The 27,944-nt window shown below is 41.0% G+C and overlaps 1 protein-coding gene across 1 annotated transcript; it reads right to left on the bottom strand.

The window, feature by feature from the left end:
- Positions 1-9: 9 nt before the first annotated feature.
- Positions 10-25,033, bottom strand: TNFSF11 (TNF superfamily member 11). Its single transcript, XM_075741766.1, has 5 exons — positions 24,719-25,033; positions 16,978-17,145; positions 10,372-10,417; positions 10,194-10,292; positions 10-2,413 (listed from the first exon to the last, which is right to left on the bottom strand). Exons 1-5 carry the CDS (start codon positions 24,935-24,937, stop codon positions 1,992-1,994), a joined length of 954 nt encoding a protein of 317 aa, XP_075597881.1. The 5' UTR covers positions 24,938-25,033; the 3' UTR covers positions 10-1,991.
- Between the last annotated feature and the right edge of the window lie 2,911 nt (positions 25,034-27,944).

Here is a 27,944-nt window from a genome sequence, read left to right as displayed (position 1 = left end):
CAAAATTGGTTTTTTTCTTAGAAATATATTTTGTAAGAAAACAATATTAACATTAAAAAGAAATGTTTATTATACAGTATAAAATATTTGCTTGAATTCAACTCAGTTCCTTATTAAAAAAAAAAGCCTGAGGATTTTTACGAAGCCTCTATTCCTACAGATTTGTGTCTTGCCTTCTGTGATTCCCACCACGTTAAAGAGCAGGTTTTCCCCACATCATCCTTAGAGCGCGCAGGCAAACACTCCTAAAACCTCCCTCATCTCTTCCCCAAGAAGTTGTTGTTCCCTGCCCAGACATGCTCTAAACACCACCCACAGTATTTGCAGCTCTCTCCTATGACCCCCATACCCACCCTCCAATTCCATGCACCCACCTCTTTTGGCCAAGCAACTATACAAGCGACAACACATGTTGCAGCAAGCTCAGGGTCTCCCCGTATTATTTTGTTGGCTAATATGAACAGTGGCCAGCCACTGACAAATCATGTGGAATGGCCGAGTTCTTCTCGGCCATCTGTTCTTATAAAATGTGTAAGAATATCTCTTACCACTGCCATTCATCTGCCAAATCCGGCAGAAGTGTGCAGAGGGTTAAAAGCTAGAAGGGAAGACAAAGACAGGCAATGCAATGACATAAGCTTCACTGTCTCAGGAAACTAACCTAAAAAAGTCATGACTCAATTGCAGAATTTACAACTTGCAGATTTTGTTGCAGGAAAATATGCCTGTTCAGTAACTCTAAATACCCCTAATACGTTTCTGTGGCTTATGTAGTATTTTTTTTTTAATTTGTTTTTGGTTTAGGTAATGCCAGCTTTGTAATTTCAATTACCCTCCAGGTTTGAAAGGCACCCAGTGACCAGCATTCTGGTGTAATTATTCATGACATTGGTGTGATTCCCCCCTTCCAATAATACTGACAAGTTTAACAGAAATTAAGTTAAAAAGAACAAAGATATATATTACATTTGCTAATTGCAAACAACCTCTTTTAGCTGCAATTTTTCCCATTGGGATTAAAAAGTGCACCAGTTTAACATGTCTGTACATTAAAAACAGTTTAAGACATTAAATATACAAACAGCAAGAGATTTTAAATATTTTGTATCAAATACTATAGGACAATATAATTTACATAATTTTTTTTTTACACAAAACATTACACCTGAAATATAACTTTAGATATTACAGAATATAAAAATACATACTTTTTGTCTAAAAAATGTCTTTGCAGGTTCTGGCACAATGTAATACTTTAAAGGCACACTGTATTTTGGCAGTCTATATTTGCAATTAACTGTGCAACAATAATAAAAATAACCTGTAATTAACCTTGTAGAACTGCAAGGCCAGATGATCTCCCTTCTTGGAACAGCTCTTTTAATCAGGTAAAAACTTAAATTGAACCGTTTAGATGTTCTGCAACTCATTTCTGCTATGGCCCGAGCTCTCCAACGCTAATCCAGCAAAGCAAGAACAGGCTTAGCTAAGGATGTGAAAAGCCACATCAAATGCAACAAGATTAGTCATACTTTCACAATCTTTGCCGTCTCAGGGTCAGAACGCTCAGCCCCAAACAAAACTGAGCCCTAAATGCAAGTTGGGAGCCAAGTTCTGCCCTGCCTATGTTCCCGCCAAAACTAGGAAGAGTAGCACAAGTTACACAGTCAGGGCAGAACTTGGAAACAGAAGTTCACTAATGTTAATTGCTTTGATTTCAATTACACCAATGGAAAAGTCATAATGACTCTACTGAAGCCAGCAGAGGCATACGAAGTAAAACTGCTGTAAGACTGACTGAGGAGAACAATGTAATTTTGCTCTTCCGTGCATTTGTGGGACTCCTGCTGGAGTCAGAGGGCAAAAATGTGTCTTTAGAGATACATGGCTTATACAGATCCAATTGGGTTGCAAAAGATTTTTAGTTGTGTCTTCAAGTTGTTTCTGGACCACTAAAAATCCCAACAATTTTCAGCACACTAAAGAAAGGTTCAGTCTAGATCCCTTACTTTAAATGCTCCAAAATAAGTTGCTTCTTGTGATGAATCCAGTAACAATGGGTTTGATACCTGGATACTTATCATTTCACCAGATTTTAATTTAAAAAACCCTCCTACATTTACAGAATAAAAATGAAATTCTGAATTCCCTGACCAGTATTTGGTGCTCCCTCCCTTCATCAACACATCAGAGCGCCTTACTTTAAGGTTTGTCTTAGTCATATATACCATCAGCTGAAGCCCTCTTTTGGTCAGGTTTCCTGAAGTTTCATGATGTCTAAAACAAATGTTGGCATAAAGGTAGTAAAATCCATCTTGATTTACAATTAGTTTTCCATCATTGAATGTCATATTTGATAAGTTTGCCTGGCCTTTGTCATGATGCCAGGATGTGAGGTTCACTTTGCGAGTTCCTGAAGAGGGGAGAAAAAAAATAATCATTTACAAACATTTAACAAACCCCAACATTTAGAAAGCAATCTCTGGGTTTTTAGAATCAATAGCAACTACAGTTACATAGGCTAAAGTGAATATTAGACAATTCTGATAAAAATTCATAAGAAATGTCCTTTTTTCATCCTTTACTGCCATATTTCACTTGCTATTTATGTCTGCTCTCCCACCAGAACATCTACTGGACCACGGTACAAAACATTTCCTTGGCCAATAGTTTGATTATGCTAAGCAATCATCCAGCAAGCTCTGTATAGAAATTGGTTTCCACCTAAAACTTTCTTCAAGTAAAAAATACTTGAGAGGAATCTGAAAAGAAAAATTACTAATGAAAAACTAGCAAATCTTGTTACCAGTCTTTAACCTGTGTTTGCAAGGTATAACTAAAAATCTGAAAACAAGTAAAACTGATAATTCCCCTATAAGAAAACTTATGAAGCCCTCCATATTTTATGTTCTTGTGACTGCAGTGGTACAAAGGATAATAAATTTTCATTTGAGAACACCAAAAAAAATGGAGAAAAAAATCAGTACAATTGTGCATCTTTAGTACTACACTATAAGTTCCTTAGACTTTAGATAGCACTTCAAGTATTTATGACATAGCAAACCTTTTTATGCAAAAACAATGTTTAGACTTAACCCAGTGCTTACATGTACCAGAATAAGGCTCCATGATCTGGTTTAGTCATATCTTAGATATCTAGGATAGTGGCCCACTGCACAATCCTAATTCTTTGATGGTTGTACAGATACTTACAGCTGGGCAATTAGAGCTATTTGGGAGGTAAACCTCAGATTCTTTGTCTAATACCTAGTGGAAGGTCTTCAAAAAAGAGCTTTAGGAAGACAGATGTGATTCTGGGTGCATTGCTCTTTTCTTATTTCTATTTATTTATTTTAAAGTATCTTAAGTTTCAAACTAAAACCAATGAGATGAGATATTCCATGCTTGGAGGAGGAACAGTCCCCTTCAAGTTGTCTTGTGCTGAAGATCCACAAATTAGGAAAGAAAATTATGATCATATTCTCTCTGTCTCTCCACAGAACATCATGCATGTGAGACTCAAAATACACATACAAAAGTTACCAAATCTGAATACCAAAAAGGACAGATTAATAGAATTAACATATGTAAGCAAGAATTATTTAATGTCTTCTAACATGTACACATAAGCCTTTTCAGCTTTGCCTGCATGATGGTGGCCTGGTAAATAGGAAGCTGTCCCTTATCTGGTAAGGTGACTGAACGGTCTGTGAAGAAAATGAAAAGTAGGCGAGAGACTGGAGATGTTTTGATTAGTTTGTCAGCTCAGCACTGTCACTAAAAGCTAACCACATATACAGGTACAAATGTTCTCCAGGAACTCTGGCCTGAAAGGCACCTCCTGAGTGCTATCATCAAGTAGCCACATTGTATCATCTCTTGGAGGTTTCAAGCTGGTTCAATCTAAGAGGTCATTTCATGTAGATGCTGGACATTAGGAAAATGGTCTTCGGACATTAAGAAAAGGTTTTTCACTGAGAGGGTGGTTGGTCACCGGAACTGGCTCCCCAGAGAAGTGGTCACAGCACCAAGCCTGTCAGAGTTCAAGGAGTGTCTGGACGATGCTCTTAGTCATATGGTTTATGGTTTTAGTACCTGGATGGTAATTTCCAACTAGAGATATTCTATGATTCTATGAGTCAACTATTGAGGCTAAGCCAAGAAATGACCTGGCAAGAGGTATGATAGGCACAGAGAGAGCATTTGAGTCTTCCTGCAGAACCTAGTCACATTTGACACTTCAGTTTGGTTTTGGTGGCACAGTGTTAAGAAGCAGCCCGCAATACCAGCCCAGATAGCATTGCTACTACACCATGTGTATTATATAGAGGTTTATCACAGTATTTTCTGTTGAGGATCATGCCCTGCAGCACACTTCTCAGTCCCTTCCACCTCCCCAGCTTCACCATCATCCCATTATAGCATCCACCTCATCTCACAGCCTCTAACTGCAAAAACAGAGCAACAGGCAACAGTGGGAGGAGAAGATCCAGCCCACGGGCATGCCCACACAGAGGAAACAGCACTGTCCTGAGAAAGCCACACAGGCCCTGACCCTTCCTGATGTGCACAAGCCACTAACACTCTACCATTTAATTCAGGGCATAGTACAACAGATGAGAGTTGGCCAACTTCTCCTCCTAACCACTAGCAATTTTCAGCACACAAGACTAACTCCCTTTGCTCCCTCTGAGACACAGCAGTGGGTCCATACAGGCACCTGAAGACCGTGCACCTTAAGCTCCCAATGCATCTAAATGCCTGCTTGAAATATGGAGTACCTTATTCTCCCAACATCAAACCAAAACAATCTATTCCCACCAAAATTTCCATGGCTCACAGCAGGGCCCACTGCCCTCTCCTTCAAGCATGTATCCAGGCATGCCCTAGAACCACCAGTGCTCACAAGATGCTGGGAAAGAGCTCCAGGTATATTAGTTAAAAAGATGCCTCCTGGATTTGTTTGTGCAGAAAGTGAGGGGAAGTAGGGACAGGGGAATTTGAGAGCTATGAGTCTTCCCTAACTGCTAAGGGCAAGCAACTTTTGCATGTGAGAGGAATACTTTAATAGTAGTCTAGAACAAAAAGCTTCTGGCACTCTTCCACAAAGACTTGAGCAAAGCACAGGCTGTCAAAAGCAGATCATAAATACGATCCCTTATGGCTCCAGTGCAGCCAGGTAGAAACTGTACAAACAAAATCATACAGAAAAGCCATCTTATGTGCAATGCGTCAAAAAATACCCCTCTGAAAACCATCAATTAATTGGAAGTCATACTAAGATCTTAAGTCTCTGAGCCCGGAATTATTCACCTACAAGAGATGCTGAGATGGGGTACCAGAGTATATCTCTGAAGCACTGTGGATAGCTGAGGAAGTTGTAGAACTTCTTGTGCCCAATGTCTGCCAGAAATACTGCCCCAAGGAAGTTGGGCTACCTTCAAGATAAGGAATAGGCAAGAAATCACTGCTTGGATCAGGAGAGGCACATCAGCGATACGGGACAGGAAGAGAGAAAAATAGCTGCCACAGTCATTTATAATTGAGATGCTGAGGGGGGCTCCGGGTGAAGTTTGTTCACACTGTTTTGGTGTTGAGGGATATATGCATCGTTTGTCCATGGTCAGGTGGAAGAACAGGCCAGGAGGTGATAGAAGATGACCCTATCTATTTTGAGCAGAAAATTAGCCTAGATAACTTCTGGAAGTCCCTTCCAACCTAAATTATAATGCTAATATTGTATTAACTGAGGTAGATGGGCATTTTGCCACAATTCAGAGCTTCAGAAGAGGCATGCAACAGTCAGCAGCACAGCACAAAGATGCATTGGTAGCAGTTATGCCATGCAACCTTTAATGGAAAGAATGAGCAGGCTCTCAGCACTTCTGGTGGTAATACACCCAAATTTGGAGACAATCAGTACTCCAAAACACAAGAAAAGGAGAGAACTGGAGGATACAAATGCCAAAGCAGCTGTCCATGTATCAGAAACTCTGAAACATAACCCAAGCCATGGGACTGCTGGAAATGCTGCAATACAGTATCTTCTGTGATAAAATTTACTATGGAGCCATGAAAAAAATAGCACAAAGTAAGCCATGTTGACAAAGAAGGATGAGGTCAGAGAGATAATGAGTAAAGATAACCTTCCAGACGTGGTAAAAAGCATTTAAAAAGGATAACACACAGTTTTTCTGGCAACTGAAGACAAATCAAACCAATGTCTTGGATATTTGTAGAGCATAAACTAAAACTAATAGAAATGAGTTTCAATAAATTAATAAGAAGGAAAATGATGGGAGGGGAACAGAGGAGAAAGTAGCCCTGTCTTGTTTGCATCCTCATAGCTTTCAGGTACAAATAAAACCCAAGGGAAGGACCAAAGCACTGTTTGCTCTGAAAAACTTATGGAAGCAAAGGGTAGCTAAGCTGAACCTGTAGCTGTAAATAGCTCAGAATACTACAGCATTCCTTTAGACAGCTAAAGGTATCAATTCACATCTCAAATGATATACTTAGCATTTACATTTATTTCTGTTTGTGACCTTCACCTTTAACTGTGACTAATTTTTGTAATTTATAAAATCAAAATCCACTGTTTTTATGTAAAACCTAGGTAGCGTTTATAGGGGGCTCTGGTAAAAAGCAACCAGCAGGCATCCAGCTTTAACCTAAGGGAGCAAACCTAAAAAATACACAGCTCAAGCCAAACCACTATGGCTTCTGCAGCCAAATAATGGGTGGGGACATCAAGATCTGGGAAGGGTTATTTCTCCTTCCCTTGCACTCCCCCCAACCACAAAAGTCCACTTGGGGCTTGATATTGTTGTGAAGCAGGTAAAAGGAAAACGCTCCCTCACAGACACTGCTCAGTGCCCCTTCATGAAGGATGTTGGAGAGAGTCCAGAGGAGGGCCATGAAGATGATCAGAGGGCTGGAGCACCTCTGCTATGAGGACAGGCTGAGAGAGTTGGGGTTGTTCAGCCTGGAGAAGAGAAGGCTCCAGGGAGATCTAATTGCGGCTTACCAGTACCTGAAGGGGCCTACAGGAAAAATGGTGAGGGACTGTTTATCAGGGAGTGTAGTGACAGGACAAGGGGTAATGGGTTTAAGCTGAAGGAGGGTCGATTTAGATTAGATATTAGGAAGAAATTCTTTACTGTGAGGGTGGTGAGGCACCAGAACAGGTTGCCCAGAGAGGTCGTGGATGTCTCCTCCCTGGAAGTGTTCAAGGCCAGGTTGAATGGGGCTTTGGGCAGCCTGGTCTAGTGGAGGGTGTCCTTGCCCGTGGCAGAGGGGTTGGAACTAGATGGTCTTTGAGGTCCCTTCCAACCCAAACCAGTCTATGATTCTATGATGTTGAGCAGCAAACTACTTAAAATCCTGTTTGACCGTGATGAACACTGATTTTTATTTTTTTCCCCCCATCATTGTTTATTTTGGGTCAGAGTGATGACAGTAGTGAACCTTAAAATACTAAGAGATCTGTCCAGACTCATGGATAGCATAAAACAATTTAGAAGAATTTCAGACACATAGGGTAAGAAATCAAGGGAAGAAAATACGAATTGCCATTTGCAGTCAGAGGAAACAGGATGGGAGAGAAAAACTCCTGGTGACCCTCAGGCAAATCCTTCATCCTTTATGCCTGTCATTAACCTCTATGCCACCCAGCCAAGTGGGTACTGCCTCATACCAGTGAGCATGATACTAAAGTAACTCACAACCAGTAGGTTCAGGGTTCCAGCTATCCATAAGGATGCAGCCCCTCAATGCTGCAATGCCCGCAAGGACCATGGAAGCTATGCTCATGATTAACATCCCAGCAATGCTCTTCCAAAGGAAGCAGAAGCTAAATGTGCCAGATCAGGAGGGCATATGTCCAACTCAACACATTAGTAAGGGGTTGATCTGCTCCAAGGAGAAACAAAGCAGCCTGATGTCACAGGCACTCTATTTCTGAGAGTTCCTGCAGTCTGTGCTATTAAAAAAGTGAAGAAAGCAAGCAAGAGCAACATCTCCCTTGCCATTACCCACAGATGTGCTACATCATTCCCTAGAAGGTTAATGCAGTGATGCACAACAGAAGACTATCAGCTGCTAGCCCTGATAAAAATACAGTTTACAGCAACATCCAGGTAGACAGCAAATAAATGCCCCCCAGGAAAAGGTGGGTTTCACAAAGCATGACACTGACACACTTCACTTCTGTAGATAGAAGTGATCTGTCTCTATGATTAGCAAATTAATTGAATCTTTCCCAAGACAAAATGCTAAGACAAGTTTACTGATCCTGCATCTTCTACTATTGACCTATGTCAAAAGTCAAAATCTGACTGAAACAGAAGCTTCTCAGGAGGCATTTGAGCTAATAAGAAAGCTTGTAGAAGTTCTGCCTGCCATCTGACAAGCTGCTTAAGCTCTCTGCTTATAAAGCTCTGGATCTTGGCAATGAGGATGCACTTGAAGGGAGAAAGAATCCTATTCCTCCAGGCTAACCGCTTGCATACAGAAGTGCTTTGTCTTTAAACAGAGCAAGAGCAAGGTATTGCTATGCAGGCTGCTGAAATCTCAGATTTCAAGCCTCAACACAGCATTCCCCTTTGGTTTGGTTATATAAGATATAAAAAGAATGCACACAACTTAATTAATAAGGAATTCAGCACTGCAGAATGTATACATCTTCAGAGGACGAAGGCAGTGGTGATCAATGCCCCCTGTCTTGAGATCCTCTGATAACTTCAGAATAAACTCTGGTTTATTTCTACCACACCAATGAAGACTTGTGTTGAGAATACAGAAAGAAAAGTCTCAACTGACAGTACCTCAGGGCAAAAAAGGAAACAGTACTAAAATATCTTAAAATTGTAGGAATGAATCTTTTCCTTTGGAGAGTGTTCCCAGGCAGACTCATGTCTTCTTCCCTCAAAGTGTACTAGGAAGCATATTCCCAAAGCCATCCAAAGATACATGCGGGTAGAGAGTAAGAGTTCTGGCTAGATAAAAGAATGCCATCCTCTTACCAAAGGGGCAGATAAAAGCCACAGGAATATTTTTTTCCCTACTCGATAGCTCAGAAACATACTGTATCCAAGTCACACTGACCAAAAACCCTCTTGCTGAGAGTACAACGCTATGATTTTTGATCTTCCTGCTACTGGACTAGATGGATGCAGACAGACCCTTGTGAAGCTTTGGCATGTCTGAGTGTCAGGAACGCCCTGGGAGTCTTGATGTGAAAAAGTCTATATCAGCCCTGCAACATAATAATGAATGGAATATGACAAAAATGTTTTCATCATGCCATTAGCAGAAGGAAACACTTGCTATAAATTCAGCCCTGTGCTACGAGAGTGCAATGTACCCACAGAGGGCAGAGAACTAGCAAGTTACAATAATGAAATTAGGACTGCAGTTCTAGGTTTTCAACACCTCAAAATGAAAGATGTGCTTCCTCTATGGCAAGTTCATATACTAATTGGCACCTGACATGCATGTGTTGTGTATTCATATAAGATTCTCAGCTTCCAGATCCACCCTGAAGACAAATGCTGTGTTCACCCAATCACACTTCAGCACACAAAAGTGTTGCTGCAAGGGGTTTGAATAGGTGGACATAAGACATTCTTGAATTTTACAACAGAAAACTTCATCTGATGACAGGATAAAAAAAATCTTAGACTCAATAGAAGGGAAACATCTTCCCACCTGCAAGATCTGGATTCTGACCAATCTTTGTGCTGGTGTATCTTGTATGTATGCATACATCTGTGTGTATGTATACCTATAGCTGATGTCCAGTGTGAGTGAAAAACTCCAGATGGGCCCTACTAGCCAAAGAAAATAAGAAAGTTCAGAGGAGAACATTCAACGCTTAATTCCTCACCTGAAAACAACACAAAGAGGCAGGCCAAGTCCTCAGAGCTTGACCATGAAAACCAGTCATTTGAAGTAGAGGTCATTCAGCACATAACAGACTGATGTAAGATACTTGAGACAAAGGGGAGCTACCCCTCCTGTTAATGTTACCCCTGCTGCCTCTGAAATCCTTTAACACATCCAATTTATTCCCATTATCAAAAGCCACTTCTGAAAACCCAGTCTGTTGCTGGTATTGCTGAACTATTTCATATACTTCACTGTTTAATACATTTATAGTAGCATTGGAAGTATTCACTTAAAATTAAACTTACCAGATGGAATATTCTTATCATCAATAATGAGATGGGCAAAAGGCTGCTTCTCAGGTTTGTTTCTCTTGTACAGATCCATTCCTAGTGCCTCCATTGCAGCTAGAGAGAAAAGAATTGCATTACCTCAGAAAGACAAGTGTAGAAGAACTGTAATATTTCTTATTCATAAACCACCTACCTTTTTCTGGTCTTGGTTGTGCTCTTCCCATGACACGCTGGACTTCCTAAAATGAGAAAGAGCCATTACTTCAATGTTGTCTTGTTTTTGTAACATTGTGTATTGCACAAGACAGTATTCCTCTGCGTGCATGTATATGAGGGGAGTGGTTCTACCTACAGTATATTCAGATGCCTCGGATACATATTCTCATATTTATATGATGTATAATATGAACACACAGTTTAGCTGCCACAATCAAATAACTTCTCTCTAACACATCTGATAAAGGCAGATAGGAATGATAGTGTGTATAATCACTGCACTATTTATTGAAGTAGTGGTGACAGGACATTTACAACCTATTTACTGCACTTGGAATATTTCCAAGTATAATGGAACAATGACCACTAAGAACGCGTCACACAAAAGAATGGAGCTTATGAACTGATTTAATTACGTGGGGTCAAAAGGTAACGAAAGAGGCAGTTCTACATAGGGACTAGTGTGCAATCACACTAACAACTAAGGAAAGGTAAGCTCTGAATTTAATTTGTGATGAGGTAAATTAAAACCTCCACCCTCACACTTGATCACTAACAAAGGAGGTTGCAAGACTACAAGGCTTTATAATCAAGGCTCATTTCTAACAAGGTATGCAGGAACTGAAAGATGAAGCATCTTCCACATCTGTACTGGGACAAATGGACTGGGGAGCCAGTTTGGAAGTATGCATTCTTCAAAACTGCAGATGAATTTTAACATCAGTGAAACCCATGTTACCCAAAACCAAGAACAGCACAAGTAACAGACATCAGGCACCACAAAAAGCCTTGCTTCTAATAATCCACTCCTGCTTTCCTCTTGAGAAAGCATACAACAGCAGTTTTCAAAAATGTAAGCAGCCTGTTCTTGTTACAAGACTGGACTGAGTCTTGGTAATATTAGGTTCAATCATCAGTTTTGTCCCCTGTTCCCCTATGACTCTCCTCATGTCTGTTTTTTTAAAAAACAGGAGTAATACTCTACTTGCTATTCAGAATACCTCATACCATGGAGCCATCAAGAAGTAGTTTAGTGAAAGGAAACATTTTGCTCAAGATAGCAAATCATATCTCATCTTTGAAACCTAAGAACAGTCCTTTTGTTTTGTCTTTATGTCACACATATTGCTGTTCGTCTGATTCGATACCATGCATATGCAATATGCCCCAGATTTGGCCAGATCAGCAATGTTCCACTGTGCTCTCAATCACTGTGATGTTTTAGAATTTGAAATTCTGCTTTGAAAACACCCAAAGTCCTGTTTTTATGTAATTTTGCAGCCCGCATGAAATCTGCAACACCTTAGCCGGTGCATTTATTGTTCTCACTTTCTCCTTTCAGTAGGTGTTTAAATGTTAAACCAAAATGAAAAGCCATAGCAGTATGGAAGTTGTAGTATGACTATCAAAGCATAATACTTCAGCAGAGATATGCTGATTTTGTAGATAAGAATCATTAAGATGCTTTCTGCTGTAGAGATGAGAAGAAAAGCGGAATCGCAACTTCAAAAGAAGCAAAACTCATGTCCACCTCCCCCATTTACATTCACTTCCCCTCTGATCTTCCTACTTCAATGTCAGTTCTAGGAGCATAAAAATGAAGTTCAATTCTAGGAGCTGCACACCAGCATCAGCCTCTAGCCACACTTGAGCTCTAACTTCATCAGATGTAGGAAGGCAACAAAAAATTGCAAGTACTAAATACTGTGAAAAGTGGCAAAAGTCTCTGAAGAGAACAAAAGGTAAAAAAGACTGGGAGATGGACCACACTCAGATTACTGCACCACACCTATTCCCAACCCTTTCCCTAGAAAGGGAAGACTGCTTTGTTTTCTTCTCAGATGTGGAGTCTACTTTTGTATCCTTTCCTTCTGGGGGATGTGATGATGTCCTTGCCTGGAGAGCCTACTGGACAGACCCAGAAAGACCTATGTACATTTTAATCTCCTATTAGCTAATGTGGTACTAATAAAAACATCCCATGGTTGGTAACGGCACAGCCCTTGAAGTCCCTGAACTGGCCAGTTGTCATCCTCCTCTTAACCTATGTTGTTCTTAGGAGTACGGAGTTCTGCTTCTGCACATTTCCAAAGATGCCTTAGTTTGAGCAGCTGGGTACTTCACCTTCTGAGATCTAGCAGCCTAACTGAGCTCATCTTCCATGCAAAAAGGCTGTCGTCCTCATGAAATGCAGCCTGAGCTGCTTTCTTTCTGTTGGTGGTGCTGTTCATTTGCGACATCACCACTTGGTAAGCAGAACAGCTATCCAGGAAGACTTGGGTCCACCACTTCCCTTGTCCTGATGGTCTTGAGCCTACTTTCCTGTTTCCTAGGAGCATCTCTGACAGAAACACTCTCCTATACTCCTCTTGAAGCTATGCTACTATGCCATTAGACATGCAAGTGTCATTACAACAAAAAGATTGTGAGCGTGAGCCCAACACTAACACACTGAGAAGAGCTGGAGACTGGCTCATGTTCATTGACTCTTCTTTGTGCTTATCATTGGATCAGAAGTGGCTAGCCTGTGGCCAGAAAACAGAAATCCTCCCTCAGCCGGGTTCTCCAAACACTGGACTAGGGTCAAGTTCTTTACCTGATTCTGACTAGCCCCACAAAATTTTGACATTTCTTTCTGTTCTGTCACCCAAGCTTCCAAAAGAAAGTTGAAATACATGAACTAGTCCCTAGATAACAGGGACGGAGCTGTGGGTTTTCTCCTGAAGAATAAGTAGTTCCACACTTCTCTTGATTTTTTTAATTTCATGTTTTTACAGTTCCAAGGTGCTGACACACAACCTACCTTAGGAAAAGCATTTTAGCAAATACTTGCTTCTGACCCTGAAGGACTCAGACCACATTTTTTCAGTGGACATTTGAAGATATCCAGATGTCGAAAGATGGTCTCTTAGTAGGATTATAAAAGTCCCCTGGTATCCTTACTGCAAGGAATTAAGAGCTAGGATTTTCCAAATCTTTAAAGTATCAGCTGCGTTCTTTAGCATCTGAATGTCTTTTAAGTATCTAATACCTCATCACAATGTCACTACAATTAAGACCAACATTACTACCATTAAGAAAGCAGAAACAGCTCAGCAGAACCTGTCACTAAGACACTGCTATAATGGCATGAGAACTGCTGACAAAACATTACCAGTGACTTCTCTTAAGACTGCCACCCACAGAACCATGTGTGCTACCAAGCTGTTATTTTTAGAAAAACTGTACACAAAAATCACACCACTCAGTGTTACAATAAGCTGTACTTGTACACCTTTGCATCATTTGCTCACTGCCCACCAAGTCAACTCTGCTGGCCCGTTTCCCACATTCCAACCTCCTTCATACAGTCACTGTTTAAACAACAGACAAGCAGCCAGTCACAAAAATGAAAAATGTGTCCTCCTTCACCCAAAAAAAATTTAAGAGGCCCTTGGGAAGCTGCAAAACTTTCACATTTTAAAAACTAAAATCATGCTTTAAGTGCCTAGCAAGTTGGGAACTGCTCTTTCGTCATCAACAGCAGACTGCAAGTTTTAACCCTTAGCATCTCAGCATCTTCAAAAGTAACTTTCTGTTCAAGTTATGTCCAACATTGAGGATGCAGAGATAAGGCTACATCTGAATATGTGACATTTTTGTGAACAGTTTTTCCTCTCCTTTGGGTTTTACAATATCTCAGTATCTACTTTGAGCAACCATAAGCAGCTGTTTCTTCTACTACCTGAGTGCTTTAAGTCCAGCTAATACCAGGAAGGAGTATCTGATTATCTTGCCGGAAATTCAGCAATTTGAAGAATGCTAATCAGGAAGGAAGTGAAACAGAAAGTACATGAACCAATATTCATCAGAAGATAGTTTAGAGACTACTCTATCCAAATGAGTAGTCTATTGTGGGCATAAAATAAAAGGTATGTAAGGTTGTAGGATGGAAACTGTGACATTTTAACAACTTACAGCAATCACTTGTGACTTTGTCCATTACTATGTGCATTTTAAATGTCTGCTAAGTATATAGAACTCTTTATGCTGCCCTGGAGGTCTAGCAAAGTACTCTGCTGCCATGTGGGAGACTAGTTTACGCCTGAACTCCCCAAGCTGCAAGAAGCTGGGAGTATTGCCAAGAAAAGTTACTTATGAATTGACCCAAGATATGTTTGTAGTCCTTTCTACTTCAGGCTCATAACAGACTTCATAAGAACTGCGGTTAGTGCATCTGGACTGCCAAAAGGTTTTTAGGGTTACATGCAAAAAATTAAGCAAACAGACCAGCTAGGAAAGTGTATTATTTGTCTGCTTCAAAGTTTATATGTAATATTGAAAATATGCTTTTTACTGAGTAAGCTGCTCCCTGAGCAGTGTTTTTATCCTGGATTATGTTAAGGAATTCACCATTAGATTTTGATTAAAAGAAAATTTTTAAATATTTTTTCAGGAGACAAATGTTTCTAGACCTGACCTTGCAGCCCTACTACACTGGTTTTCATAAGAGCATTTTCAATTCAACATTAATCCCTGCTTTAGATTTAAGCATCAGGTCTACAGGTGTGCAAAGAAAACCAATGAGAACTGCAGCAGTAAGCTAAAAGCTGTAACCAGACCATAAACCTGAGCAAAAGCAAGTTGTCTATTTTCATTTCCTGAACAGCTTGAATTGCAAAAGACAAAATATTGAAAAAAAAAATCACAAAACTGAAATGGTATTTTAAAGTGTTCCATTTCAGTCACTTAACATGCTGCCAATTCAAATAAGGATACTGGTTCTTAAAACACACAGAGGTTACATTTTCCTCCAGGAAAGTGAAAAAAGCATAGACAATAAACACCTCTTTCAAGTCACATTAGCTGCACTCACACACATAAATGACTAGCACAACTGAAAATAAGATTCAGCTGCATCTCTGTTATTCATTGTAGCAAAGCCAATGAAAGGCAGAGCTTACAGAACATGATAAAGTATAATTTTGCCTTAACATTGTTTCTTTCACTTCTCTGATATACCGAAAAGATGCAAATGTAGCCCTAGGCAAGCATTTCCCTATTTTTCTCTGTGTTGTCAATATACGATGACAAAGCATCCAGAACACTGACCCAGCTGCTTAATACATACTGTTGCATTCAAAGGAAATTCAGAGTCTGATTACTTTGGCAAGGGAAATTTTATTGTTCTCAAGCTAATGGTCATCAGCCAAAAAAGTTATCCCTACTCACTACTTATCTTGGCCACGGACATTGCAGCATTTAACCTCCCTCCAAAAAGGCAGGATATGCAGCCTCAACTAAAGCCAATGCCTTTGTTGAGTAACCAGCAGCAAATGACCAGAATACAGGGCTTCCCATTCACTTACTGTAACAAGCTCCTTACTCTGTCATGGGAGCTGCATGAACGAGCAGTCAGAAGTAGGTGTAGTGTGAGACAGTCTATAAAATGCTGGAAGATAGAACTAACCCTACAGTTAACTTTTTTTTTCCTTAAGTTTTACAAGGAGGTGGCTAGCAAATGGGACAAGACATGAACTCCTAGGTTTCTTTAAATTTTGTTCACAAAAAGAACTGTCACTCAGGGTACTCTGTTAAAAGGAAGCATTAGTGGAATTAAGGTACCATATAATTAACTTAAGTACAATTCACTCTGTAAAGTGTACATGAGTTCAGCTCAAATCTAACGTAGTATCTTTTACAAAAAACTGTCAGTCTTAAGCAGATGTGAAGAAGTTGTAATGGACCTGGTAAGCCAGGAAAACCAAATACTATAGCAGACATTCAGCTTTTAAATAGCCCATAATTAACACTAAACACTATCATGAATACACAAAGAGATCAAAGGCAGTAACTGCAGTAAGAGGTGATTGTGACATACATCCAGCTTGCCTAGGCTTCTTCATTTGGTGACTTCTTTAGCTGACTACCGTTATTTGTGTTTGGGAACAAGCTGTCACTCTCAACTGCTAGGTAAAGACTGCCTGGTTATCTTGGTATGGCAAAGTAGCTCTTCTGCCAGTGTGGGAATGGTCTGCACAACACAGAGAACTGGCAAAGTGAGGGGAAAAAAAAAAAGGAAAAAGGAGATACTACCCCTTATTTCAGGTTACAAAAAGAGTAAGAAACAAGAGCAAGTGTTATCTCCTCTGTCTTTTGGGCAATATTTTGCTTGTTGATGATCTTGACTTGGGAGAGTCTTGTCAGAAACAGAGTCAGGAAGATTGCTTTGAAAAAATGTGGAACTGTCTTTTCTTATGAACATCCAAAATGTTGGCAAACCTATACAAATAGTAGGATAAATGACTACCATTCAGTCCCATCCAAATGGGAGAATGGCCAATCAACTAACTGCAATCATAGTTTTCTCAGTGCAACCTCAAGTCTTATTTTTAAGAAAGGAACTGAGGTGTTTGAATACAGAATTGGTTAACTACTACCAGGTTCATGAGCAAACACAACATGATCTTGGATGCAGCTTCAGGTATCATTCAAACACCAGAAAATACTTTCCAGAACTTACTTCTGAATACAGATATTGGAAAAATTGTTCTAAATTCAACAGGAGCATGAAATAAAGGAACACAGTCTGCCTGCAACTTACCTTCTGCACAGCTCTTTGGAGAGCCTGTTTCATGCTTCTACACGATTCTGGCATTAACTTCGCTTCTTGATTTTCAAAAGATGAATCATGCAAATCTGTATTTTCTTGATGTCCAAAAAGTGTTCTGACACAGTGCACATGTTCTTTTGAAATTCTAGTAGGGTCCATCTGAAACAAAAATATAAGGACAGACACTCAAAACTGTGGTCGTGCAAGAGAATTTAAATCATAGAGAAATTTCAGCCATATAAAAGTTTGGCACCTAGCTAAGTTTATAATCTAAGTATTCATTGTAAACAATTAAGAGAGAAAAAGTTCCCCACGTGGAAGTTCATTTCATTCAAGAAGCGAGAGAGATAGGAGAATTATCTTCTGGAGCTGCCTAGTTCGTTAGCTTAGACTGGATAACTGACTTTCAAAAGTTCAAAGATAAACCTCACTCTTATAGTAAAATCAATAATCCTGAATTCCATTTTTTGACCACTCGGTGCAATATAACAATTATTTTAGCAGGCAACTTACACAACCATCCTGTCTGTAAAAACTATAGTTTGCAAGATGACACACAAATGCCAAGTAGAGGAACTTGGGGAAAGTATGTACATCTAGCATCATTTTCAAGAGGAAAAACAGCAGAACAGAAGCTAGTTATCACTAAGACTGTTTTGTGGGCAAGAGATATTGTTGCATGAAACAGTCACCAAGACAGCACAAATTCAGAAAGACCAAAAGATGATAAAACTGTACCACAAAACAGCTCTGTTTCATGGGACAAAGACTGGTAAATCTAGAGTATCTGCAAGGTATTTTTAGCAATCAATCTTTGTAATTGAATCAAACATACTTTTAAAACTGTAAGTTTAGAATACTCCTGAATTCTATCAGTTAGATAAATTGTAAGGATATTCCAAGGATTAGGGTTGTGCCTTGGCAGAGTTTAATTGCATAAACTTTATTTAAACCATTTCACCCCCTCTCCCCACACTCCATATACTTTACACTCAAGAGATATTAAGCACTATCTTTCAAGACATGGCCTAAGACTCTCAGCAATTGTTCTCAGCTGGTATTTATTTCACTTTTACTTGAGGCTTGAAGAAGGGTTTGTGCACCCAAAACCTTGTCTAAGTTCTCTAATTGTATCAGCTGGTCTAACAAAGAACACTTACTACTTTCTGCATAAGGTGGAAGGAACAATTTTATCTAAGAATTACAAAAGGTAATACATTATTTGTAATCATGATGAGAGAATGCCAAGACATTATGGATAGTGCCTGACCAGTGTTCAGTGCTATGTTAAAGGAAACTGAACAAAACTGATCATCAAAAGGAAGTTTTGCCAAATACAAAACAGTCAGAGTGAATAAAACATGTTATATCATTTGTTCATACAAACATAAATATGACCACCTAACACCAAAAAAGAACTGACTTAACTTAAAAGCATAAAGTTAGGATTACAGAGGTGAATTTAAGTCTATACCAGCCAGGCAGCCATCCAACAGACACACACCGCAGAGAAACATTTGTTGCACAGATGGCAACACCAAATGCTGCCTCATCCATTACCATCCTTCTGCTGAAGTCAGTCTCCAGATGAGAGCTGTTTGCCTGATTTATTCAGACCGTCAGTCCCTGTGACCTGGTTTAGCTGTCTCAGTTATCCCTGCAGATTTGGAATCAAACAGGTCAGAAAAGGTTCACCTGAAGATCAGATGCCACAGCTCTGAGCAGAGGGGTAGAGATGAGTCACAGAATGGCTTGGAGGCAGTAACATCTTCCTGGGGTGGCCTGACACAGCTGAATCCAAAGGAAAATCCATGTATAGCCATTACAACTCTATTAATTAAGCACTAAAAACTACACTAACAACTTCTGAAGTCAGCTAGTGCAGTGCAGCCTCATTGTTTAAGCTGATTTAAACCAGCACCTCTGTGCTCTCACTTTCTTCACCACAAAATTTCATACCTGGTTCTCAATCTCCTCTTCTAAATCAATAACCTGTGAGGAATTCTTGCTGATCTAATTTCCTGAAAGATTAGCACCCTGAAACCAACTCAGGTACCAGGCAAGCATCAGAGCCAATACAGGGACAGGCATAGGAATGAAAGAGCAGGAAGGCAGCACTAGCTTTAACTGTAAAACTGCACGGTAAAAGCATCTCTCCCAGTGTGTTCCACTAGTATCCAGAACTCAGAAATTCAACTGTTAACTGAAAGGGGAAAAAAAAAAGAAGCACAAAGTGTTTACCAACAGCAGCTAAAGGGCAGTTAATACAAAATGACCTGGGTTGGAAGGTACCTCTGGAAGTCTTCAGTCCAGCCCTGTGCTTGAAGCAGGGCCAACTGTAACTTAGGTGAGGTTGGTCAAGGCCTTGTCTAGACAGGCTCTGTGGAATTTCCATTTATGGAGACTTTCAACCTCTCTGGGCAAACTGTTCTACAATTTAACCACTTTTATTATGTAAAAACACTGGTTTTGATGTCCAGCTACAGTTCCTCTTGCTGCAATTTATGACTGTGCCTCTTGTTTTTGCTGGGCAGTTTTGAAGAGCCTGGCTCCATCTTCAGGTTGCTAAAACCAGTGATTAGCTTCCCTCACCTTAATCTGTTCTTCTTTAGGTTCAAAGAATCCAGTTCTCCATTTCTGATACACTACAGTCCCTACTTATCACAGCGGACTTCTGTGGGACTTTTCTCCAGTTTGTTGATACACCTCTGGTATTGAGGGACCCAAAACAGGACCCATTATTCCAGATGTAGCCTCTTACGTTGGGATTGTTAGAGATCTGAGGGAATTAGGGTCTTTAACAGGATCTGGATATCCCTTCCCCCCTTCACACACACCACAGGATAGAAGATAGAAAGCCACAGCAAATAACTGCCAGCAGATACTCATTTTTATCAGTAATTCTACAAGTGACAGACTATTACCCTAGTTTTGGATTTATTTAAACACATCTTCTGAAAAGTAGACAAGAAAACTAGGTTTTATGACACAAAGACCATGAAATTTGTAAAGGCCTGAGTGTCCAGCACCATGAATTATGCGTAGCGTAGACTTACAGCTATCACCCATCAGCAGTCAAATGTGTCACACAACACTGTGCCAGAACAGTAACAGCAGATTGTACAGAAGCACTTACTCAGATTATAGTTTATCTGCTGAAGGCTTAAGACAGAAAACCAACATCTCTGCACCTACAGTTAGAAGATTGAAGGTTCAATGGAAACACTGTAACTGATAGATTAAGGGAGCTTAAAGCTGCACAACCCATCCTGACAAACTGCAAGTCTCTACAGATTTAGTGTTTGATAAGGTGAAGCTCTGATCTTGGGACTAGCTAACCTACCTGATTGCCCTTACCTTTTTCAAAGAATACCTAGTCTTCACCACATTTCACCATGGAAATAAGCTTGCTTGTCTGAAAAGGCATTCTCAGAAATCCTGCATCTTACATCTTTATAAAGAACATGTACTGAACTAACATGGCTGTAAACCAGTACTACCAAGCACTGAGATCAAAACTGTGGGCAAGAAGCAATGAACAGAAAAACTTCCAAGTTCAAGTGTTTCGAGAAGAGCTTCTAAAGAGCCAGATGAAATACCAGAATGGTCTACAGGAATCAGCCTGCTAACTTGCAAGGCACACAAGGTGAACCTTTGAAGAAAGAGACCTTCAGCATGAAGTCCTAAATATTTAATGCCTGGAAGAAACATCAAGATGCAACCAAAAATACTGGAGAAAGCTTTATGACGTGTTAAGTAAGCTAAATACCCTAGAGGAATTAACCTATTTAAAGAGGGGAGTGTCTAGCTTATTTTTTTCTATGTTACTGTTGTAACACTAGAAAAAATCTATCATATTGTGATACATCCATTGTGTCTGACCTTGGAATCAGATCAAATCTTTCAGCACCCCTTGATTTTCAGCACCTTAAATCATTTTAGTTGCATCTCTGGACTCCTTTCACCTAAATCAGGGCAGCTAAAATGAACTCCAGCATTGTGGGCGAAACCAGATGAATTTACAGAATTAAGAACCAATTTTCCTATGTTAAAAGGAGTATTTTAACATGATTTTAAAAGCTACGGTACATTCCAGCCAACTATCTATTAAATGTTACCTCAATTATGCAATGTTACAGCATCACATTCTGTACTTACACCTTACAATAAAAGTTTACAGTTTATACTTGCACTTATTTTCAAACTTAAACCAACTTCCAGATTATCAAATATCACTTTGCACTCCACCAAGAAGGGGTTCTTCCAGGCTTCCAAAAAGTCATAACAACCCTCCGCAAGCTGTTTTTTAGCCACTTCTTTAGCACACTCACAATATTTTAGATGAAGTCTCAAAGGCAATTGTTTAAAACCATAATGAAAGTCAGAGTTCCACAGGTGCATGAAACCACAATAAAAATTTGTCTTCCAGGTCCCCATTTAACCAAGTATGAATTCTTCAGTGTGATAAAGTACTTAACATTAGTACAGAATTTTTTTTAAATGGGAAAAAATGGATAAGCTTGGAGTTCCAGGTTCAACTATGGGAGTTAAACATCCAGCCCTGGATTTGACCACTTCTAGCTTGTGCCACTGTCCTCCAGTTCAGTCACTGTTAGACCAAATTCCTATGATCTAAGTACATTAAGGAAATGGGCCAGAAAAAAAGTTTCAAAGCAAAGCTTTTGGAGACTATACTTTAGCATTTACCAGTGAAAAGTTAAATAAAATATTTCATTCTCTCTCCTTGTGCTGTGCATGAATCTCTGTTACATTAAGATCTCCAGCTGCTCAGAGCATCTAACTAAATTTTCATGACATTTTCATTGATCATGAACAAATATTCTTCATGAAGTATAAGCAAAATAAACACTTAAGACCAATACATTTTGTTAATTTCTTGGCTTCAGTACATTGCTCGAGATGAAAAGCCAGAACATCTTAATGTTCTTACATTTCAGAGCACTATTACCAGAATATCGGTAAAATTCAATTCTTAGGTTTTTCTTTCTTTTTTAGATATACCAGCTCATTGTCTCATTTGCATTGCGCTGCATTATTTCTTGGCCACAAACATGTGTTTACCCATGAAAATCTAGTGTCAGTCCTCGTTATGTCTTGTGAAATTCCAAACGCTCAAGCCACAAAATAAACAAAACTAAGGAAAAACCAAAACCTCAACTATTGTCTCAGCTCATACTGTGTCATGATCCAGCCCAAATGATTTTATGCAAATACAGATAAAATGTGTATGGTAAAACTGAGTCAGAGTTTACTCAGACTCTTAATTAGAGTTTTAAAGAGCTTGTAAAACGTATAATTTCTTAATATCAGCCTATACAGTCAAATCTTGCTAATTTACATTTGGTTAGCTCACCAACTAAACAATTCAAATTTTTTGATGTACAGATCCTACCATTAACTTCTCATTATTTTAACAAAATGTAGCCCAATATTTAAGTTCTGTTATTAAAAGTTCAAATTTAGATAGCTGAAATTTGTACTGAAAAGTACAAATTTAGATAGCTTGATACAAGTTCATTTGACAGCAATCTTTTCAAAGGAAAGAGGTCAGATTATGTCCCATACAAATAAAACAATGTGCCAAGACAGTTAAATAAGACTTTACTTCTGTAAGACCTACTATATTCTTCCTTCTATCTTATTTCACAATAAGAAATTGGTGAACAAATATGAATTACCATATCTTATTATTTTGAATTATGTACTTCAAAAATATGTATTTATTATTCTAATTTTCAGTGATGGCAAAGAAGACATTTTCTTCATTAGAAATTTTTCAGGCAATGACTTCAGTCAAGTCTACATCTAGCTACATTGTCTCTTTTAGATGTTTCAGAAGTTCAAGTTTACAAAGGAATCCATCCAACAGCATTATTCCAAATCTACAGGAACAAGAAACTGGCAAGAGAATTAAGCTGCCAAATACTGAATTACACCCAGACTATATAATTTTTTAAATCAAGGAAGCAGAAGAAAAATAGTCATTGTGGTAAGAAAGCTCCTTTCACCCTTTGTTAGGCATGTGTGAAGCACTGACATGAACCTATCAGGAGGAGTCCCTAATAAGAGGGGGTAAAGGTAAAGAGAATGCAAATACAGGGTTTTCAAAAAGTATACTTTGATTAGTTGTTTTGCTACGATGGCTCTGTAGCCTACTAATCAATGTATAGCTGTGCATTTCTATGAGCTATGTTTTGACAAAGACATCTTTTCAAGTTCATGCAGATCTGGACTGAAAAAGATTTCTCTGCCACAAGCTGAAGTAGGCATTAATTTATTTTCACTGTCAAGCAAACAAGTAGCTTAAGGTACTTTACAATGAGTCCCAGAAATTAAATGTCACTCTTCTGAAGCATACAGGATATGATTAACTAAGTACTATGCTGCCATTCCATTTTATTTTTGTAAAAATGGCAAACACAAAGCCATTGTCAGTAAGAAAATACAAATTGATCTGCATAATAAGCGATCAACAGTGTTACTGTATATTTGATAGTCATTCATCTGTTTAAGTGGGTATACATTTGTGCAACATCTGTTTTTGGAGTGCACTTTGTTAAGAAATCCAGTCTGTTACATCAATATCAAGCACATCTACCTAGAAAGTAAACCAAAAGAAACAGGTTTCCACTCCCCAATGACTTCAAATGAAAAGTACACACACCAGAAATACGACTTCGTAGTCGTAGGCAGTGAGACTCGTATAAAGAGAACTAATTAGCACCTGATGAAAAAGCCAAGCAGGAAGCTAACACCTAGCCCTGAGAAGCAACCAGCCATCAGCCTCCCACTTCCTCTGAGCGGGCTCAGCCGCACGGGGTAAGAAATGCAGCAGCAAGTGAATCCAGCCAGCCAGCCGAGCTGTTTCCAAGAAGTGGGCTCCTCTTCTCTCCGAAAGCCTAACCGCTCGTCACCTCATCTCCCCCCACAGCGATGCCTCCCTACGCTCCTTTCTGCGCACACCGCTGCCTCTTTTGAGGTACCCCCAGCAAATGTGGGGCCTGGTGGGGGCGAGGGGCGGCTGTCAGAAACAAGCCCCTGAGCTACAGCAGGCACCTCCAGCCAGTGCCCACTAATGCACAGACCTCGCTCCACAGGGCCCCTGTGCCATCTGAAGGACAAACGATCCCAAGTGATGGTGTGTGGTGGCTTTTTTTTTTTACCCCCCTTAAAGACATTTTTCCTGTTGGTGAAACATTTATGGCAGCTAAAGACCTCAGCCATATCAAACCACTCTCTGGTGAATAACTGAAAGCTGATCATTAAAAACCTAAGCCCTGCAAGACTTCAGGTGAAGGATCATTAAGCTGCCTCCTGAGTCAGGTACCCCTCACATCCAACCTCGCTGAGAAACCCTGTACCTCAACACGCACCATGAGGCCACAGCATTACCTAGAACACCTCAGGCCGAGCAGCTCCAACGACCAGGGGACAGCGCAGGCCGGGCAGGGTTCCGGGAGCCCTCCAGCCTGATGCCCTCTCAAAACTGGGCCAACTTCAGAGCCAGATGAAGTTGCTCTCTGCCCCTCTTTTTAATTGATCTCCTCAATCCCACCGACACGAGCACCTTCGCCTCTTCCGAAAGGGGTGGGGGTGCGAGCCGCTCCCTCGCAGCTGCCGGTGCCCAACGCCCACCGCGAAGGCGGGAACGGGCCGCGCCGACCCCCTCACCCCGCCGCCGTCTCTGGGCGCCAGCAGAGGCGCCGCTTACCTGAGCTCGGAAGTAGAGGAAAAGGGCGACGCTGCAGACCACCTGCCCCAGCCCCAGGAGGACGAGGGCGGCGAGAAGGGAGCGGGAGGCGGGCGGCGAGTGCGGGTGGGCCGGCAGCGGCGGCGGTGGCGGCGGCGGGGCGCTTTCGTGGGCGGCGCCGCTGCCCAGCTCCTCGGAGCCGCGCAAGTACTTGGTGTAGTCTCGGCTGGCGCGCCGCATCGCGCCGCGGGCAGCCTCGCTCTGACGGCTCCACAGGCGGCCAGCAGCTCCACGGAGCTCCCTACCCTCAGCAAACAATCCCGCCGCCCCGGCCAGGCACCTCTTATAAACTGGGCGGCCAATCAGCCCCAGGCGGCGTGCCTCTACCCCCCCCTCCACCCGCCGCCACACACATCACCACCGCCCCCTCCTCGCCTCCCCTCCCCGAGCAGAGACCGGCCCCCGCAGGCCGCGGCGGGAGGGTCGGGTCGGGTCGGGCCGGGCCTGCCCCGCCCCTGCCCCCGGAGCCCCGGCTCCACTGCCGGGCCGGTCGCCCGGCGATCGCGGTTAGCCCTGCTCCTCCTCGCGAAGCGAAACTTTTCGCCTTCCCTCCACCATGAGTGAACAAAGTACAGGCAGCCCTGCCTCGGCTGGCTCCAGCTGGACGCCGTCTCTCTTTGCCCCCTACTCACCCTTGCCCCCGCTCAGGTTTGTGATGCACCCGGCAGCCGAGGCCTCTCTTAGCCCGTGGTCGCTCTGGAGGGGCCTTTTCCCCCAAATCCCGGGGTAGCTGGAAGCGGCGCGCACCCTGGGTGGACCCTCTCGGTCGTCCCTGGCCCCTTTGGAGGGTCAGAGGACCAAAGGTCTGTCAAGCCCTCCACATCTTAACTCACTCCTCACTCAGGCCGGGCAAAAATGAGCACAAATGGTGGTGACTTGTGCTGTCCAAAACAGGCAACATTGTTGAGAGCCCTGTTAAAGGACTGGGGTAAGGAAATGGCAGAAAGCTGTGCTGGCAACTGACTGCCCCTGAAACCAGATCAGAGCCTCCCCACCTCCCCTTACACAGCCTGTCCGCTACAGAGGCACTTCCAAACACTTGGGTAGGAACATCTTCCTGTGCTTCCCACACCTCGGCTTGCATTCAGTACTGAAACCTCTTCCTCATAAAGTCATGCTATGGTTTGAAGATACTTTTTTTCTCGTGGTCCTCTGAGGGTCCAGTTTAGGTCAAATTTCCCTTTCACATACTTGCTCATTTAGAGTTTGTCTGTTTATTGTCTTTCCTCCCTCTGGACTTTCGCTCGTCAGTTTATCTACACTTTTGGAGATGTGCCTATCTCTTCGGTAGATCTATCTCATGTGCCCATGTAGTCCACTTTGTGGAAAGCACTCTCCTAAATCCTGTGAAAGTTCTTGTTGCAAAGGCAGTGCAGGTATATTAGGTCTGCAGCCCTGTAAAATTCAGTGGGGAAATGTTCCAGACATAAAAGCAAGTGACTTGAAGTCCAGCTCAGGCTTCAAAGGACATGGGAGAATGACACAGATCTACGTAGGTCATTGACTGTAGAAAAACAGTCTAATTTTCAACTCTTGATACATGACAGAATATCCTGTTTAGGTCTGCCTAAGCTAAGAAACTGAGAAACTTTACCTCCCAAAGAGGTTGACTGAACCAGACATGATTACATGCTCCAACAAATTAAAGGAAACTGTCTGAAATAATACACCAAACCACCACACAACAAACTACTATCAAAATAGGCTGATATCATTTAACGCTGGACCCAAATAGTGCACTAACAATTACTTCACCAACAATGAGACACATCTGAGAAATGATGGTGAGAGCACCTGCTTCCCGACATCACCCACCAGGAAGTCATGGAGCAATATCCCAACCTTGAACAGTTATCCCATCTCTTCTTTCCAAATGCTTACGTTTATGCTCGGAAACATTGGTGGCATTGTGGTCTGTAGAGAATTGGAGGAATTGTTTCTCTAAGGGTGTCTCAACTTTTCTGAAAACAAAATGAAGGTAAACTAGCCACCATCCCCTGTAAAATAACCGTGAAAATAATCTCAGACTATACTGAATTATCTCACACTCCTGAATTAATTTTACATTGGTCTACAACAACATTTTTTTTAGGAGAGGAATAACAGTGAAATAATTTTTTTAAAGATACAACTGGGTTTTTTTAAGAGTCTGCATAGTTTTAAAATCCGCTCACCAATTAATTATTAAACAATTGATAAAGGAGAAGTTAGGATAACATCAGTGATACTAGTAGATGATTTTTTTATGCTTTCATATGAGAAGGAACTCAAGAAAGACCTCTGTTCTTTTCACCTTGGAGCTCAAATCTCTTCCTGATGAAGAATGAAAAAAATTGTGTAAACTCTTCTTTTGTAACCTTAAGACTTTAATCTGGTCTTCTAGATCCTTCAGAAGAAAATCCAAGGAGAATTTTACTGAAGAGCTATGAGGATCTGCAGACACCGTCTTTAAACACTTTAATATATGAAAGCAGCTTTCTTCAGAAAAACATGCTTCCTCCAGGATCACTGCTTCATAAACTATCTTCTTACTGGCACTATCTTTTGTATGATCATCACTATGCCACACCAGGGAAGCATTGTGCCTGACCTGCATGCCTAAGTGATACCGGCCTTCTAACTGGCATCTTATATGTATCAAGCCCATCTTATTTCATCTCCATCCACAACAATTTCATCCTCACCAAATCACAGATGCAACTACAAGCACCCAGGTACCTGTATCCAAGCACTCAGGATATCAGGCTCTTCAGGAGTCACCTCAAGAAAAAGACTTTAACCTTCCCACCAAACCAGTGTGGGTTCCTAGGATACACTAGAATACACAGATGACATCTGGACTGAAAACTGGATTCCCTCATTGATTTCTACCACAAATTCAGCAACCAGAATTGTCCATCAAACTATCTCTGGAAAACTTACATCAGCATCAACTTTCTAGACACCAAGGTCAACATAAAAAATACCAACCTTCAAACTACCATATGCAGAAAATCCACAGACCAACACACCTCCTTCCACAAACCATCAGCTATCCAAAACACACTAGCAAAACTGATATACAACCAGCCCACAGACATCACCTCACTTGCTCTGAGGAGAACGTTCATGACATGCTCTCACAAAGCTACAGTGACATTCTAGGATCACATGTTTGGAGAAGCCACCTAAACCTTGTACAACCTTA

The sequence above is a fragment of the Balearica regulorum genome, chromosome 1 (genome assembly GCF_011004875.1).
Source record: "Balearica regulorum gibbericeps isolate bBalReg1 chromosome 1, bBalReg1.pri, whole genome shotgun sequence".
In the NCBI taxonomy this organism is placed as follows: Eukaryota; Metazoa; Chordata; class Aves; order Gruiformes; family Gruidae; genus Balearica; species Balearica regulorum.
The sequence above is the reverse complement of the archived record's forward strand: the minus strand, read 5'-3'. Positions and strand labels throughout refer to the sequence as shown.